At 41.3% G+C, this 18,941-nt stretch overlaps 1 protein-coding gene across 4 annotated transcripts in view; it reads right to left on the minus strand.

Moving 5' to 3' along the window:
• LOC121570684 (zinc finger protein 771) overlaps positions 1-18,941 on the minus strand; it is a 41,214-nt gene that overhangs the window by 10,764 nt on the left and 11,509 nt on the right. For 2 of the 4 annotated variants that reach the window (XM_041882159.2, XM_041882167.2), the window contains exon 2: positions 15,042-15,848. In XM_041882159.2, coding sequence (XP_041738093.2) covers positions 15,042-15,848 — 807 coding nt within the window. Of the gene's footprint in view, positions 1-6,085; positions 6,159-15,041; positions 15,849-18,941 lie in introns of those variants that run through there. The other 2 variants (XR_006001509.2, XR_006001513.2) reach the window with 2 other exon arrangements.

An 18,941-nucleotide genomic window follows, 5' to 3' on the forward strand; every position in this document is an offset into this window, starting at 1 on the left:
CCCTTTTTCATGACTACAATCTTGTCTCATCACTGCAACGGGCTCGGGAGAGGTGAAGGTGGAGTCATGCGTCCTCCGAAACATGACCTGCCAAACCACACTTCTTAACACCTGCCCGCTTAACCCAGAAGCCAGCTGCACCAATGTGTCAGAGGAAACACTGTTCAACCGAAGTCAGCCTGCAGGCGCCCGGGCCACCACAAGGAGTCATTAGCGCGATGAGCCAAGTAAAGCCCCCCTGGCCAAACCCTCCCCTAACCCGGACGATGCTGGGCCAATTGTGCGCTGCCCTATGGGACTCCCGGTCAGTAATGACACAACCTGGGATCGAACCCCAGGCTGTAGTGACGCCACAACACTGCAATGCAGTGCCTTAGACCGCTGCGCCACTCGGTAGGCCCTCAAACATTCTTTGTGGAAGGAAATATGTCACTTCTGGTTTCACTTATGTGGCCATGCAGAGCAGAGGGGGGCTGGGATGGTTAGCCTAAGATAAAATGGCATATAGGCAACTACAATATTAGTTCTCATATTTGGTGCCTGTTGAATAGGACAGAATGTAACTCTTAGGGATGTAACGATTCAACGACACGCAATCGGTCCCGATTAAAATGTTTAAAGGGATACTTCAGGATTTTGGCATTGAGGCCCTTTATCTACTTCCCCGGAGTCAGATGAAGTCGTGGATACCATTTTTATGTCTCAGTGTCCAGTATGAAGGAAGTTAGAGGTAGTTTCTCAAGCCAATGCTAACTAGTGTTAGCACAATGACTGGAAGTCAGCAATTGCGCTGGTGCTAGTTAGCAACTTCCTTCAAACTGCAGGCAGACACACAAAAATGGTATCCACAAGTTCATCTTACTCTGGGGAAGTCGATAAAGGGCCTCATTGACAAAATCCAGAAGTATCCCTTTAAGATACAAGCCATTGATCTACAAGTCATTTTGCATCCTGAACAACCCCAGGCAATATCAGTAGCCTAGTCAAACTGTGCACTGTGCCCAGCTTCACGTACTGACCAACAGGAGGTAGGCGGCCTGTTCCTGATCTTGCACAACTGCCCAGCACCTTCAGCATTCAAATGCTAAAATGGCTTGCATGATATTAGGCTTTATTAGGTGAGTGACAACTTATGTAATTTCCTAGGTTATTGTTATCTATGCGCTGTTGAAAATTGTGTTACCGGAATAAAAGTAAGCTACCGGAGACACAACTCATCTGGCTATAACTGCTGAACAGGGCTTACAATAGATTTTAGGGTTCAACATCAGCAATAGTTTGGTAGTTTGCTTTAAACAGTCAGTGTATATGGTCATTTTTAGATATACAGGGTAAAGTTGATAATTTCAAACGAGGACAGCAATTACTTCTGCGAGGCGCACTGCATGGCCGAAGCATGAGGAGAAGAGAAGATCACTCCATAAAAACTTCCAAATGGTCAAAACCATTCAATTTTGAGATGTGGGGTGGAATCCATAGTTCTGCTATATATTCATTGGCTATGTCATAGCTAATTTGAAAATGATAAATATTGATACATTAACTAGCTCAAACACTTAATCTGCAAAAATGACAAGTTAATTATTTTTTTTTTTTTTACATCTTTATTTTAACAGGGAAAAACAGACTGAGACCTGGATCTCTTTTACGGCTGTGCCCTGTGTAAACATGTTGACATGTACAGTTTTAGACATTTCAAACATACAAAACAAAAAACACAATTCAACAGAAACAATCACAGACAACATCATATTGATCCTCCATAACATGTTTAAAATGGGCAAGGGACACCAGAGTGTCTAACTTAAGTTGGATCTGCAGTTTGTTCCATAAATAAGGTGCAAAGGAACTGAAGGCAGTCCTACCCAACTCTGTGGAGACCACAGAAGTCTCTAATGTAATCCACATCTGTGAACTGGTTTTAAAATTAGTATATCTAGTGGAAATGAATGATGATACAGTGAGGGGAAAAAGTATTTGATCCCCTGCTGATTTTGTACGTTTGCCCACTGACAAAGAAATGATCAGTCTATAATTTTAATGGTAAGTTTATTTGAACAGTGAGAGACAGAATATCAACAAAATAATCCAGAAAAACGCATGTCAAAAATGTTATAAATTGATTTCCATTTTAATGAGGGAAATAAGTATTTGACCCCCTCTCAATCAGAAAGATTTCCGGCTCCCAGGTGTCTTTTATACAGGTAACGAGCTGAGATTAGGAGCACACTCTTAAAGGGAGTGCTCCTAATCTCAGCTTGTTACCTGTATAAAAGAAACCTGTCCACAGAAGCAATTAAGCAATCAGATTCCAAACTCTCCACCATGGCCAAGACCAAAGAGCTCTCCAAGGATGTCAGGGACAAGATTGTAGACCTACACAAGGCTGGATTGGGCTACAAGACCATCGCCAAGCAGCTTGGTGAGAAGGTGACAACAGTTGGTGCGATTATTCGCAAATGGAAGAATCACAAAAGAACTGTCAATCTCCCTCAGCCTGGGGCTCCATGCAAGATCTCACCTCATGGAGTTGCAATGATCATGAGAACGGTGAGGAATCAGCCCAGAACTACACGGGAGGATCTTGTCAATGATCTCAAGGCAGCTGGGACCATAGTCACCAAAAAAACAATTGGTAACACACTACGCCGCGAAGGACTGAAATCCTGCAGCGCCCGCAAGGTCCCCCTGCTCAAGAAAGCACATATACAGGCCCGTCTGAAGTTTGCCAATGAACATCTGAATGATTCAGAGGATAACTGGGTGAAAGTGTTGTGGTCAGATGAGACCGAAATCGAGCTCTTTGGCATCAACTCAACTCACCGTGTTTGGAGGAGGAGGAATGCTGCCTATGACACCAAGAACACCATCCCCACCGTCAAACATGGAGGTGGAAACATTATGCTTTGGGGGTGTTTTTCTGCTAAGGGGACAGGACATCTTCACCGCATCAAAGGGACGATGGACGGGGCCATGTGCCGTCAAATCTTGGGTGAGAACCTCCTTCCCTCAGCCAGGGCATTGAAAATGGGTCGTGGATGGGTATTCCAGCATGACAATGACCCAAAACACACGGCCAAGGCAACAAAGGAGTGGCTCAAGAAGAAGCACATTAAGGTCCTGGAGTGGCCTAGCCCGTCTCCAGACCTTAATCCCATAGAAAATCTGTGGAGGGAGCTGAAGGTTCGAGTTGCCAAACGTCAGCCTCGAAACGTTAATGACTTGGAGAAGATCTGCAAAGAGGAGTGGAACAAAATCCCTCCTGAGATGTGTGCAAACCTGGTGGCCAACTACAAGAAACGTCTGACCTCTGTGATTGCCAACAAGGGTTTTGCCACCAAGTACTAAGTCATGTTTTGCAGAGGGGTCAAATACTTATTTCCCTCATTAAAATGCAAATCAATTTATAACATTTTTGACATGCGTTTATTTTGATTTTTTTGTTGTTATTCTGTCTCTCACTGTTCAAATAAACCTACCATTACAATTATAGACTGATCATGTCTTTGTCAGTGGGCAAACGTACAAAATCAGCAGGGGATCAAATACTTTTTTCCCTCACTGTATATATGGAGGTAGTTTTAAAAGAAGTGCTTTATAAATAAACAAGAGAGCATGTTGCTCTCGCCTCACAGATAGAGTGGCCCAACCCACATGTTGATATAGGATACAGTGATGAGTTTTGTAACTATCACCCGTGATAAACCTGAGAGCACAATGGTAAATAGCATCCAGTGGTTTTAATGTGTTTGCCGATGCATGCATATAGATAATATCACCATAATCTAAAACTGACATAAAAGTAACCTGCACAAATTGTTTTCTATTTATGGAGGACAGACAAGCCCTGTTTCTGTAAAGGAACCCTATCTTGAATTTGAGCTTTTTTCCCAATTCAGTACCATGTTTTGTTAAAAGAAAGCCTATCATCTAACCAATTAGTGGGTGATGGTGATTTCAGAACCAAAGTGGGGGGACAAAAAACATAGGCTACACTACACTGCCCCCCCCCCCTTCGTTGCCCGGGCGGTGTGTTTGGGATCATTGTCATGCTGAAAGACCCATCCACGTTTCATCTTCAATGCCCTTGCTGATGGAAGGAGGTTTTCACTCAAAATCTCACAATACATGGCGCCATTCATTCTTTCCTTTACACGGATCAGTCGTCCTGGTCCCTTTGCAGAAAAACAGCCCCAAAGCATGATGTTTCCACCCCCATGCTTCACAGTAGGTATGGTGTTCTTTGGATGCAACTCAGCATTCTTTGTCCTCCAAACACGACGAGTTGAGTTTTTACCAAAAAGTTCTATTTTGGTTTCATCTGACCATATGCCATTCTCCCAATCCTCTTCTGGATCATCCAAATGCACTCTAGCAAACTTCAGACGGGCCTGGACATGTACTGGCTTAAGCAGGGGCACACGTCTTGCACTGCAGGATTTGAGTCCCTGGCGGCGTAGTGTGTTACTGATGGTAGGCTTTGTTACTTTGGTCCCAGCTCTCTGCAGGTCATTCACTAGGTCCCCCCGTGTGTTTCTGGGATTTTTGCTCACCATTCTTGTGATCATTTTGACCCCACGGGGTGAGATCTTGCGTGGAGCCCCAGATCGAGGGAGATTATCAGTGGTCTTGTATGTCTTCCATTTCCTAATAATTGCTCCCACAGTTGATTTCTTCAAACCAAGCTGCTTACCTATTGCAGATTCAGTCTTCCCAGCCTGGTGCAGGTCTACAATTTTGTTTCTGGTGTCCTTTGACAGCTCTTTGGTCTTGGCCATAGTGGAGTTTGGAGTGTGACTGTTTGAGGTTGTGGACAGGTGTCTTTTATACTGATAACAAGTTCAAACAGGTGCCATTAATACAGGTTACGAGTGGAGGACAGAGGAGCCTCTTAGAGAAGAAGTTACAGGTCTGTGAGAGCCAGAAATCTTGCTTGTTTGTAGGTGACCAAATACTTATTTTCCACCATAATTTGCAAATAAATTCATAAAAAATCCTACAATGTGATTTTCTGGATTTTTTTTCTCAATTTGTCTGTCATAGTTGACGTGTACCTATGATGAAAATTACAGGCCTCTCTCATCTTTTTATGGGGGAGAACTTGCACAATTGGTGGCTGACTAAATACTTTATTTCCCCACTGTACATAATTTACACACACACAGGTCAGCTCAGACAGATCCAGCTCAGAGAGGCCCAGCTCATGAGCTCTATCACAGCAGATTTTAATTTACAATGGAAAATGAATTTGTTTATGCAACATATGTTAGTGCATCTAGAGCCGCCTCTAGCCTGCCTCCCCCCTAATCAAACCAAATCGTACCGAATCGTTTCAAACTAAAACGTATCGTTTCTGTATCGTATTGGAGCCCATGTATCTAGAGACATATTCAATCATCTTGAAAGGGAAAGATGCATATCCCTAGTTACTCTGCTAAACACAAAAGTGCAAAATTGAGGGATGAACCAATTTCACTAGTTACAAACACCCAATCTCTCAACCTTGAAAGCAAGCTAGCTAGCGAATTAAAACATCATAATGTTTTGTCCTTACAACTTCCCCTGAATTTTAATTTGCACGTTGTGATATTACTTTGCTGCATTTTGTATCACATTGGTCAGCATGCACATCCCCTTTAACAGCTAGGTTTATTACTTTAGAGACACCTTGCAGTTTGGTAACATAACTAAGGCGATGCGATAGTGTTAATACTGGTAAAGTAGTGATTTACTCACAGAGCAATATATACTAATTTACTTCATATGGATTTACCCCTTACAAAAAAGATTGCATTTTTGAAACTGCAGTAAAAGTGCAGTAACTGCAGTCAACTGTGGTATTTTGGACACAGTGATTGCAGTTAAACTGCACTCTGACTGCAATCTTTTTTCGTAAGGGACTTCACCGCACAGTTAGCTATGCTAGCCAGCCAAACTTGTAACGGTATAGTTACTGCTACTTAGCTAGCTACGCTCTTGGTGTAGCACCATCATGCACATATCTCCAGAAACTACGACGTGTCCCAGCTGTGTTGACATTTAACTTATCCACTCATCAGAATAATATAGCTTTTTTCTTACTCACCATTTCTCCCGCGTCAGCCCATCCAACATCTCCCAACAGTCAAAGTGCATTGCAGACCGCAGTAAGCCTGGGGCGTATTCATTACGCCAATTCTCTTGCAAAGCTTTTCTTAAGTAGAAGCAAACGGAACTGGGGGGACCTACCTGAATTTGTCCAATAGAAACTCTCGTTTTGCTCTGTTTGCTTCCATTTAGTTCTTAAACGGTAAACGGTTTTCGTAATGAATACTCCCCAGTAACAACAGGCTGTGAAATGGAAGTTAGGAGCCCACACGTGTTAGCGCTAACATGTTTGTAGATAGGTGGTTCCAAGTTAACTCAAGCCAACCCTATAACTGACACATAAGTCAGAAAGAAATTACACATCAATGACAGGGATTTCCACAAATTTCCCACTTTGGATTTCCCACTTGTTGGTGAAACCATAGGCCTACAGGAGAGGAAGTACAGAACCAACGACGCTAGACGGAGAGGAATATGTTTAAGCAAAAGGCAGTTTATTAAACAACAGAGATAGCTGGTACTGCTCAAGCTACATGCATGGACCCATTCAGTTGCCTCTTATCGAGACAGTTGAAAGGGATCAAAAACAGAGTTTTCAGCATTACTTTATACAATGCAACACAAAGGAAGGGGTCCTTCTTCTAGTCCCTTGATTGGTTCCCGATGCGTAGGAGGCGGGTCTGCTCTGTCCAGAGTAGAAGCCCCATTCTGACCAGTAGAAGGAAGTGCAGTGTGTGTGTGTGCGTAACTCGTGAGGCATGAGGATGAGTGTGCGTATGCATGGAGATGTGTGTGTGAATGTGTGTATGTTCTCAAAGGAAAGTCTCGTGGGGAGCAACCAGATTGTGGCCTGTGGCGTGGGAGTTGTCCTTGAGAAGATATTGGCTCTGTCCATTGTTCTTGCATAGGAACAGCATTGATTGAAAACAAGCTCCTAACATTAAAATGGGTCATGCACAAGATTTTAGTCAGACCAAGCTATAACATTTTAATATTTACTACGACACACTTCAAGACCCAATATATCATACCTTCACTAAAACGATAATTTATTGACTTAAATTGTTGTGCAACATCATGGGTAAGCTCTGGGCATTGTCTTCCAGCTAAAAAAAAGTGGATTTTTGCTGGTGTGGGCATTTAATGTTTTCTTTAATGTCTGTATTGTCTTGTAACTTAAGGTTTATGCCTTGTATAATGTATCGTTCATTTTACAATGTAATTAAATCTATTTGCCTTTGATAGACAACTCTCATACCTTTCTTGACGTTTCTGTTACTGTAACTCAACTATAGTTTCTTGCATATTGCTAAATCATCTTCATGGAGTCAGATAAACATATGACTTTGTCATATTCATTACATTGTCTTATCACAGGTCGCATGTGAGGTACAGTACCAGTCAAATGTTTGGACACACCTACTCATTCCAGGGTTTTTCTTTATTTTTACTATTTTCTACATTGTAGAACAATAGTGAAGACATCAACATATGAAATAGCACATATGGAATCATGTAGTAACCAAAAAAGTGTTAAACAAATCAAAATATATTTTATATTCTTCAAAGTAGCCACCCTTTGCCTTGATGACAGCGTTGCACAATCTTGGCATTCTCTCAACCAGCTTCATGAGGTAGTCACCTGGAATGAATTTCAATTAACAGGTGTGCCTTCTTAAAAGTGAATTTGAGCTAATCAGTTGTGTTGTGACAAGGTAGGGGTGGTATCCAGAAGATAGTCCTATTTGGTAAAAGATCAAGTCCATATTATGGCAAGAACAGTTCAAATAAGCAAAGAGAAACGACAGTCCATCATTACTTTAAGACATGAAGGTCAGTCAATCCTGAAAATTTCAAGAACTTTGAACGTTTCTTCAAGTGCAGTCGTAAAAATCATCAAGCGCTATGATGAAACTGGCTCTCATGAGGACCGCCACTGGAAAGAGACCTAGAGCTACCTCTGCTGCAGAGGATCAATTCATTAGAGTTACCAGCCTCAGATTGCAGCCCAAATAAATGCTTCACAGAGTTCAAGTAACAGACACATCTCAACATCAACTGTACAGAGGAGACTGCGTGAATCAGGCCTTCATGGTCGAATTACTGCAAAGAAACCACTACTAAAGGACACAAATAATAATAAGAGACTTGCTTGGGCCAAGAAACAGGGGCAATGGACATTAGACCGGTGGAAATCTGTCCTTTGGTCTGATGAGTCCAGATTTGAGATTTTTGGTTCCAACCGCTGTGTCTTTGTGAGACGCAGAGTAGGTGAACGGATAATCTCTGCATGTGTGGTTCCCACCGTGAAGCATGGAGGAGGAGGTGTGATGGTGCTTTGCTGGTGACACTGTCTGTGATTTATTTAGACTTAAAGGCACACTTAACCAGCATGGCTACCACAGCATTCTGCAGCGATACGCCATCTCATCTGGTTTGCCCTTAGTGGGACTATCATTTGTTTTTCAACAGAACAATGACCCAAAACACATCTCCAGGCTGTGTAAGGGCTATTTGACCAAGGAGAGTGATGGAGTGCTGCATCAGATGACCTGGCCTCCACAATCACCCGACCTCAACCCAACTGAGATGGTTTGGGATGAGTTGGACCGCGGAGTGAAGGAAAAGCAGCTAACAAGTGCTCAGCATATGTGGGAACTCCTTTAAAACTGTTGGAAAAGCATTCCTCATGAAGCTGGTTGAGAGAATGCCAAGAGCGTGCAACGCTGTCATCAAGGCAAAGGGTGGCTACTTTGAAGAATATAAAAGATTACATATATTTTGATTTGTTTAACACTTTTTTGGTTACTAAATGATTCCATATGTGTTATTTCATAGTTTTGATGTCTTCACTATTATTCTACAATGTAGAAAATAGTAAAAATAAAGAAAAACCCTTGAATGAGTAGGTGTGTCCAAACTTTTGACTGGTACTGTATATAATATATGATTAATATTACTTCACCACACACACACCAGGGTTTCCCTTAGCTGGCAATTGCTGTATTTTGGCCGATAAAAGAAAAACGGATAAATAAAACTGTTGCCAAAATGACCTGGAGAAAAAAGTCCCATTGCAAAATAATGCTTTTAATTCATTGATGGAAATACATTTGACCATCATGTTTATCGGTCTATAGGTTAATTTGCATAATTTCGTGGAATTAAATTGGCCTGTGTGTATTTTCATTAGTCATCATGTATCTTATTTATCCAACACAACAATCAAAAGCGCACAGCATACAGAGCCTATTTTGAGCAGGATTTCTCCTGCAGGTCCTCAGCTGGTTGCTGCTGGATTAAAACATGTGCTTTTATAAACTCATTCATTGCGCAACAATTCTAAATGCAATTGTGTGTTAAAAACTGTTTTGGTGCATGATTAAAAAGAGCAACTATTTTTATTTCTCAACTGGTAATTGAAGCGCGCCTCCCATTCATCATTCAAGTGCAGGCAATAGGCTATCAGCACGTCACCCAACACTTTAAAATGTGAGCTGGAGGCAGTAAGCATTTTGAAACCCGAATGTGTTTTTTTCTTCTTCATATTATTAGGCATGTCTTACATTGCTTAAAAAGTAGCCTATAGACAAAATCCAACCATGGAAACGTGGAGGGAATTATTTTATACTGACTTCACAGCCTATAGGCCAATGCAGCAGTAGGCCTATAACTTCCATTGCTCTTTCACACCGAGGATTGGTGATTATCGAGGGGGAGATTGTTGAAAATATTTTTCAAATAGCTTACTGTGAGGAACTATAGTTTAAATATATTATCATTCGCAATGGATGTAAAAAAAAAACACTTTCCTACATTTCCGCTCAGCAGGCCAGGTACTTGTTTGCGTGCTCAGGGACGTGCGCGCTCCCTCAACATTATCAGGACAGAGAAACCAGACATGCTCATTGCTCACATGGAGCACTCCAAACAAAAGACAATAACAAATTTGACAAATCTCGTAAATTATGATTATGAAATAAACCAAAACTTGTTTCTCACAACTGTAGCAGGTTGTGAACTCTGCAAACAACGTTTCCACTCTGATAATGAGAACGGTAAATGACTGTAATGAATACATTACATTTACGTCATTTAGCAGACGCTCTTATCCAGAGCGACTTACAGTTAGTGAGTACATACATTATTATTATTATAAAAAAAATTCATACTGGCCCCCCGTGGGAAATGAACCCACAACCCTGGCGTTGCAAACGCCATGCTCTACCAACTGAGCTACATCCCTGCCAGCCATTCCCTCCCCTACCCTGGACGACGCTGGGCCAATTGTGCGCCGCCCCATGGGTCTTAACAGAAAATAATGTAACCAAAGTACATTTACTACTGATGACAGATGTAATGGAGAATAATACAAAAAATCAAAGGCAAAGAATTCACACAATTAAACAATGAATGTGCAGGAATTGGCGGGAGATAGCTGAGCCATTGTGGCGAGAAACTCGCCTATATCTTCGCCACACACCCCTCCCCTTCTTCTTGTCTCAACATTTTAAATTATACTCAAGACATATTTTCTTCACACATATTTTTGATGCTTTTTTCAATGACAGCCGCAACTCAATAATCAGCTAGGCCTATTGCCACGCGCGCTGTCCAAATTGTGAGCTTCCCAAATAGGCATAGACCTACGAGCTTGTGATTTGAAACAATCCACAGCTATTTTTTTTAAGAAGCTAATGATCATCGATTCCTCTGTGGCTTAGTCATGCATTCTGGTGAAGTATTTTGAATTATTTATTTATTTCTGTATAGACAGGAGTAATTATATAATTTTGCCACATTTATTTCCATTTACTTCCCTATTGGACCCACCGCTATGCCATTTATCTCCTGTGCTATTGGTTTTCATATCAACTTTCGTTCGTTGTCCAGAAGCCAAAGGCACAACCCTAGACATATTAGCAAACCATCCTAGTTGTTGCATCTTTAGATTCCCCCTCTTTCTAAGTTTCTAACAGAGATTTTCATCTCTGTCACACATGGAACCACTATCAGGTGCGCTGTGTACAATGGTGTTTTCCCAGATGCACTGTTTAGAATGATGTTTTCCCACAACTTACATTTTGACAAATGTTTGAAAATGACATTTTATTGGCTGCTTCATTACATGAGTTGCATGTTCTGTTAAGATGCATTACCATAATCTAAATGTGATTTCTGTCATTCTGAGCACCGTGGGTGGGACACCCTAATGATTATGCACCCAATGCATATGGTTCCGGTAGATTTCTCAAATGACCGGTAAATTAAAATCTTCACGGTCACGTTGTCCGGCGCCACATTTTCCTAATGGAAACCCTGACACACATACACACAGAGTTACTCACTTAATCAGATGCATGCTAGTTGGCTTGCAAAACAACATAAAAATGGTATCCATGAGTTCACTTGACTTTGGGGAAGTAGATAAAGTGCTTCATTGCCAAAATCTCCAACTATCCCATGAAGGGGGCCTGTGTGCCCCGTGGAATAGGTAAGAGATTAATGGAGAATCAGGAAAAAACAACGTCATTTAAATTAACGAAACAAACTAGATTTAGGCAGCCGAGGATTAAGGATTATCTATGTTATTTAAAATTGAAATCAATACATTTGATCCTAAGAAGACCCTTTGTTTGTCTCGCTCCTTGTGGATTAGCGCTGGGAATAGCATCATTGACTTCACCCACCTTGGCATTTTTCCTATTTTGTTGCCTTACAACCTGGAATTAAAATGGATTTTTGGGGGGGTTGTTTCATTTGATTTACACAACATGCCTACTACTTTGAAGATGCAAAATATTTTTTGGGTGTGAAATAAACAAGAAATAAGACAAAAAAACATTAACCCTCCTGTTGTCCTAGGGTCAAAATGACCCGCCACTGTGTTGAACCAACTTTATTTAATTGTTATATTTTTGGGATCATTTGTGAGAAGGAGGCAGTGATACTTTCTTTAAAGTCTCACTGCCTCCTTCTCACAAATGATCCCAAAAATATAACAATTAAATAAAGTTGGTTCAACACAGTGGCGGGTCATTTTGACCCTAGGACAACGGGAGGGTTATACTTGGTTGACTCATTTTCCCTGGCTTTGTAAAGACTACAGCCTGGCGGGAGCCAAATTTCCTTGTTCCCACCATCGAAGGCAGGCTTTTCAAAACCGGGGCGGTACTGCTTTACAGGTTCACTGGAGCTATGTTACTGTGCACTGTCTATCTAAGATTGTTAAATAATTTGCTACAATGCCTGCTTCTGACAATTCCTCTTTCAAAGAAGAACTGGACGACATTTTTTTAAATGTTCTTTTACATAGGAACATACAGCCCTATTTATTTAAACTGGAATACACTGAAATGGAGTTGAGACTGCGAGAAAAGGATATATGCAAGACCAGTAAGCAGAGGCGGCAGCCTAGACCAGCTGGACCAGGACTCAGGAGGGCAAATGACAAACGAGTAAGTCGTTTTGCTGTCGGTAGCTGGCTAGCAATATAACCTCTCTTTTTACATGAGGCAGTGTTGTTCAGTGCAGTACAATTTGGTGATTTATTCGGCCTTAACAGGGCTTGCTAGTACCATTATTAGCCAAGTTTAGCTAGCTGTGTTTGCTATGCATAAAATGTACTGTAGTCTAACATTATAGCTTGTTAGCTAACTAGCCTCAGTGCCTCTCATTAGGATCAAAACTGGAGAAATGTTGATGCTGATGGCATAGAGTAAAGGAATGACTTTGGCATTATGACTCATATGTCTTGGAGTAACTATGACTGTGTTCTAGCTAGCTAACGTGTGTGGGGCGGCAGGTAGCTTAGTGGTTAAGAGCGTTGTGCCAGTAACCGAAAGGTCGCTGGTTCTAATCCCCGAGCCGACTAGGTGAAACATCGATGTCGATGTGCCCTTGAAACATCTGTCGATGTGCCCTTGAGCAAGGCACTTAACCCTAATTGCTCTGGATAAGAGCGTCTGCTAAATGACTAAAATGTAAAATGTGTGTCTGTGGGATGTCTCATATTCTACACCATTCTGCTACAGTAGGAATACAGACACAACGATTGCTCATGAATGTCTAATAGCCTTTGTCTTTCTCTCACTGACAATACCGCTTGGATACAAAGAAGTTGATGACTCGAGGAAATGTGAAAGGTCCCAAAACAACAATCTCCCCTTGTATCAAAGTGACTCCGAACACCACACTGCACCACCCAAACACACCATATGCAGTAGAACTGTAGTATTAGTTGTATATTTTTATTTTACTGTATATATGTCATACATTAACATAACTGTTCCTGCATACTGCTTTGTAAACTCACCTCGGTCTCCAGAGCATATACACTTTGTCTTGAATACAAGCTATGTCTACTTATTTGCTATATTGACAGACTAACCAACAAATTAAAGTTTAAATGATACACCAACTCCCTCCATCATTTGTTTTAGCAGTAAGATTGAAGCTAGTTTATCCAAATGCATTTAATGAATATCACAATGAATTGATCCAGAAGTTGAAGTCAATATTGTATTGGTTTCTGATGCAGCTGGGATCATTTAGTCACTTTCCAGTACACTTGTATAAAATATTATATAAAACACCATTACATACAGTGTATTTGGAAAGTTTTCAGACCCCTTGACTTTTTCCACATTTTGTTATGTTACACCCTTATTCTAAAATGTATTAAATTAATATTTTTCCTCATCTACACACAATACCTCATAATGACGAAGCGAAATGTTTGCAAATAAAAAACAGATACCTTATTTACATAAGTATTCAGACCCTTTGCTATGAGACTCGAAATTGAGCTCAGGTGCATCCTGTTTCCATTGATCATCCTTGAGATGTTTCTACAACATGATTGGAGTCCACCTGTGGTAAATTACATCGATTGGGGGATCTGGGGAAGGGTACCAAAACATTTCTGCAGAATTGAAGGTCCCCAAGAACACAGTGGCCCCATCATTATTAAATGGAAGAAGTTTGGAACCACCAACACTCTTCCTAGAGCTGGCCGCCCAGACAAACTGAGCAATCGAAGGAGAAGGGCCTTGGTCAGGCAGGTGACCAAGAACCCGATGGTCACTCTGACAGAGCTCCAGAGTTCCTCTGTGGAGATGGGAGAACCTCCCAGGACAATCTCTGCAGCACTCCACCAAACCTGGCACCATCCCTACGGTGAAGCGTGGTGGCAGCAACATTCTGTTGGGATGTTTTTCAGCGGCAGGGACTGGGAGACTAGTCAGGATTGAGACAAAGATGAACAGAGCAAAGTACAGAGAGATCCTTGATGAAAACCTGCTCCAGAGCTCTAAGGACCTCAGACTGGGGCGAAGGTTCACATTCCAACAGGACAACGACCCTAAGCACACAGCCAGTAAAACGCAGGAGTGGTTTCGGGACAAGTCTCAATGTCCTAGAGTCGCCCAGTCAGAGCCCGGACTTGAACCTGATCGAACATCTCTGGAGAGAACTGAAAATAGCTGTGCTGCAACGCTCCCCATCCAACCTGACAGAGCTTGAGAGGATCTGCAGAGAGGAATGGGAGAAACTCCCCAAATACAGGTGTGCCAAGCTTGTAGCGTCATACCCAATAAGACTCGAGGCTGTAATCGCTGCCAAAGGTGCTTCAACAAAGTACTGTGTAAAGGGTCTGAATACTTGTGTAAATGTGATTCGTTTTTGATTTTTATACATTTACAAACATTTCTAAACTGTTTTTTACTTTGTCATTATGGGGTATTGTGTGTAGATTGATGAGGAAAAATAACAAATTAATCCATTTTAGAATAAGGCTGTAATGTAACAAAATGTGGAAAAAGTCAAGGGGTCTGAATACTTTCCGAATGCACTGTTTCATAGTGAAATAAAGCAGCTGTAAAATGTCCCTTTTAATGTTGCAGTAGCCTACCATACGGACAGTAAAATGATCAAGGATGGAAACATTGACTCACCCAAGATGTTGATAAATGTCGCTTTGCAGACTGGGACACTTCGATAAGGGGCATCACCGGAGAGGAGGCTGTACTTTATGGTAGTATCACGAGCCTTCTTCCTATCTGCTCCCGATACTCTTTTCCTCTTCGTCTTGTTAATGGTCATCTGACGCAGAATAAACTCGTCTTGTTTCACTTTGTAGGGATTGGAGTACACTTTTTGGTAGTTTAGTGCAATGTCTGCAGGCGTGAGTTTGTCGGAGTGACACAGGCCGCTGTTTACGGCCTCCGTATGTCTGCAGCTGATATTAGGTTTTTTCCCTTCACCTGAGTGGCGCTGGATCTTGGCTCTCTCCCTTTGATGAGCTTGTTTAGAAAGTTTCCTATTTTGGCCAACAACAGATACCACAGGCTCTAAAATGCATTGAAATGTTTTTTCTCCTCTGTGTGTTGTCTCATGCCATTTCAGATTCCCTAACTGGGTAAATCTCTTTTCACACTGGAAGCACTGGTAGGGTTTCTCTCCAGTGTGTGTTCTTTCATGCACTTTTAGTTGCCCTAACTGTCCAAAACCCTTTTCACACTGGGAGCACGGGTAAGGCTTTCCCACCATGTGTACTCTTTTATGTTCTTTCAGGCTCCATAACCGGCTAAATCTCTTTCCACATTTAGAGCAGTTGTCAGAATTGTCTCGTGTGTGTGTCCTCTCATGTTTTTTCAGATGTCCTAACTTTTTCAGATGTCTCTTTCCACACTGAGAGCATTGGTGTGGTCTTGCATGTTTGGATGTCTCTTGCGCTGGTTCTTCTGAGTCTGGTCTCTCTCCTGCCAAAGGCAAACAGAGTATTTGGTTAAAAAGAGAAACCTGAATGAAACACCCACAAGATAAAACTCTTTCTATAAAGTTTTATCTAGACTAGATCCCTCAATAACAGAGCACAGTGTGTCATCACAGAGTGGCTGTGTGTTTTGGAGGCTAATAAAAACTATATTGAACATGACTGTTGTTATGCATTTAATAAACCTAATGGATAAATAGCCTAGTCAGGATAGGATGCATTTTAAGTGTACATTATTGCTTGGTACTGTAGGCTACTAGACTTAAAGGGACAATCTGCAGTTCAAACAACAACAAAGTGGGACCCTGCCACTGTTTTGGTATAAAGCTGAGGGATGTGGTTGGAGAAATGTAACCACGGTCAAATTCACAGACAGATCTATGGATGCAAGGACCAACCATGAATGAGATCAAAACAATAGTTTTGAAAAATGAGTCTATAAGTCAATTTTACCTTGTTTACAAACAAGCTTATATTTTGGGTTCTGATAGGGTATTCTGCAAGAATTAATGGCTAGGCATCTATATAATTAATTTAATTGCATGGGGACTTTCTGGGAACTACTTTTTTTGCTGCTGCAGTAATGGCAGCTGCTGTACATTATGACCACAGATAGAACAAGGAACTAGTTATACAAATCTTTGCTACGGGTGCATCAAAAAGAAAACGTCAGTCTTTATTCTAAACTATATTTAATGTAACGCCACATCGATGTATACGGGTAAGAGTTTTATTTTTCAGATATTATACATTTCTAATTTTGTCAGAAAGTCATTTTCATTGCAAGTTAAAGCATACTGTTAGCTACCTAGCGAACGTTAACTTGCTGGCTCGCTAGCTAACGTTACGTGTATGATCTGTGTAGTAATATTATTTGTATCTCAGAAATCTATTTGCATTGCTTGTTATAGACTAATGTTAGCTAAATTATTTATTTATTTTTTAAATGTTTTAGTCATTTAGCAGACACTCTTATCCAGAGCGACTTACAGTGAGTGCATACATGTTTTTTTGTGTGTGTTTTTTTCATACTGGCCCCCCGTGGGAATCGAACCCACAACCCTGGCGTTGCAAGCGCCATGCTCTACCAACTGAGCTACACGGGGCCAGCTAGCTAGCTAACATTGAACCTAGTTGGTTAGCTTTACCTACCTACAGATTCATACTACAGCATTTCATGCATGGTGGCTAGCTATGACAATCCATTTGTACTGTAGATATGGATTGGGATTACATGACCCATCAAGTTAGCCAGGTGTGTCTGGGGGTGATTACAGCTATATATTGTGTTTCACAAGCATGGGTACATGTCTAGACAATAGTGACCCATCCACTTAGCTAGATGCGGCTGGGGGGTGTTTATAGCATTTATTTCACATGACCCATCTGGGTAAGCATCATCTAATAATTATAAAATATTTATAAATTATTTTTATCTGGACACTATTTTTGATATTGCTATTATGCAAATAGTAGCCATTTCACTGTACCATTTACACATTCTGTATCCTGTGCATGTGACAAATAAACGTTGATTTTATTTGATATAGTGTGTGTTTACCAGAGATGGTAATGTGAAGAACAACATGACCTGCACCACAGTAATTTTAGGATATAGGCCAAGGACTAGAAGTGTATTTTTACATGGAGTTTTTCCTTATTGTAGGCTACTACTTTCACCACTTTTAGTCTTAATATCTTTGGTTGTTTACTACACTACCTTACTCACTCTGTTTAGCATATGGCCTCACATGTGAATCCTTAAAGAGCTGGGTAGGGCTTAAGAGGATGTGAACGATGCTGAATAGGTGTAGACAAAGAAGAGCTCTCCTGAAGGTGAACCAAAACATTCAAGGGCCATTTTTTCAAAAGTGGGTTTAGAAGTTTATCAACTTTCAAAGCAGAATTACTTTCCCATTGTTCCTCAACTGCAGTGTATGATATACAATTTTGTAGCTCTGAGTCTCTACTTTTATCCAATGTAAAAAAACACAATTTTAAAATGTTCTACATAAGACCGAATCGAGGCAGTCGGTCACAAATGTCTATATAAAGACACTTTAGTCATCACCTTTGTGAAACCCAAACACCCCATGCAAAACTTCAGAGGAAATATAAACATATGGTCACGTCACTTGATTTAGTATATCACAGGGAAATGATCATGTTTGGTTCTGTCGTCAGCTGAGCAAAATGACTGTTGTACTGATCACTTGCTGTCTTCAGTAGGATAGTCACTACTAGGCCAACTAAACTGAGCTGACCTGTACTACATTGTTCCAGCATTATTCAAGCAACTGTGTTGAATGCGTAACCAGGCCATCCAATTACAGCTTGGCTCAGCTTGGTTGTGTAGTGTGAAAAGGGTTTAGTGTGGTTGGGGTTGGCACTGTAGTGTGAACAGAACATTTGTGATTTTCATTATAGTAGTCGAAACTACACTTCTCTCTCTTTCAGAAGCCACGGTCCCAAAGGTCATCTATGATGATCTCAAACTCAAGTATGACCAACTTTCTACAGTGTGTCTCAACTTACGCACAGACATCAGCGCACTCAAAGTCGAGAATGAGCAACTAAAAGAAACACTCAAAAATACCCACTGTTCCTCTAGCTCTATATCAAACAAAAAGCACTGTAGTTTCTATTTTTCACCGGTCTAACCGCTTTCATTTTTTAGTGGTCCAAAAACTTGTGGAGTTTGTGCATGGCTGTATGAGCATGGAGAATCATTTATTGGTTGTCCTAATGAAACTCAGACTAGGTCTCAGCAACGGGGAAATTGCATTCAGGTGTAATATAACTGAATGCGTACTCTCAAAAATGTTGAGAAATTGGCTCCCTGTGATGTCACAGGCATTGAATGACTCCTGAGTGGCGCAGTGGTCTAAGGCACTGCATCGCAGCGCTAACTGTGCCACTAGAGATCCTGGTTCGAATCCAGGCTCTGTCGCAGCCGGCCGCGACCGGGAGACTCATGGGCGGCGCACAATTGGCCCAGCGTCGTCCAGGGTAGGGGAGGGAATGGCCGGCAGGGATGTAGCTCAGTTGATAGAGCATGGCGTTTGCAACGCCAGGGTTG

The sequence above is a fragment of the Coregonus clupeaformis genome, chromosome 1 (assembly GCF_020615455.1).
Source record: "Coregonus clupeaformis isolate EN_2021a chromosome 1, ASM2061545v1, whole genome shotgun sequence".
NCBI classification, from domain to species: Eukaryota; Metazoa; Chordata; class Actinopteri; order Salmoniformes; family Salmonidae; genus Coregonus; species Coregonus clupeaformis.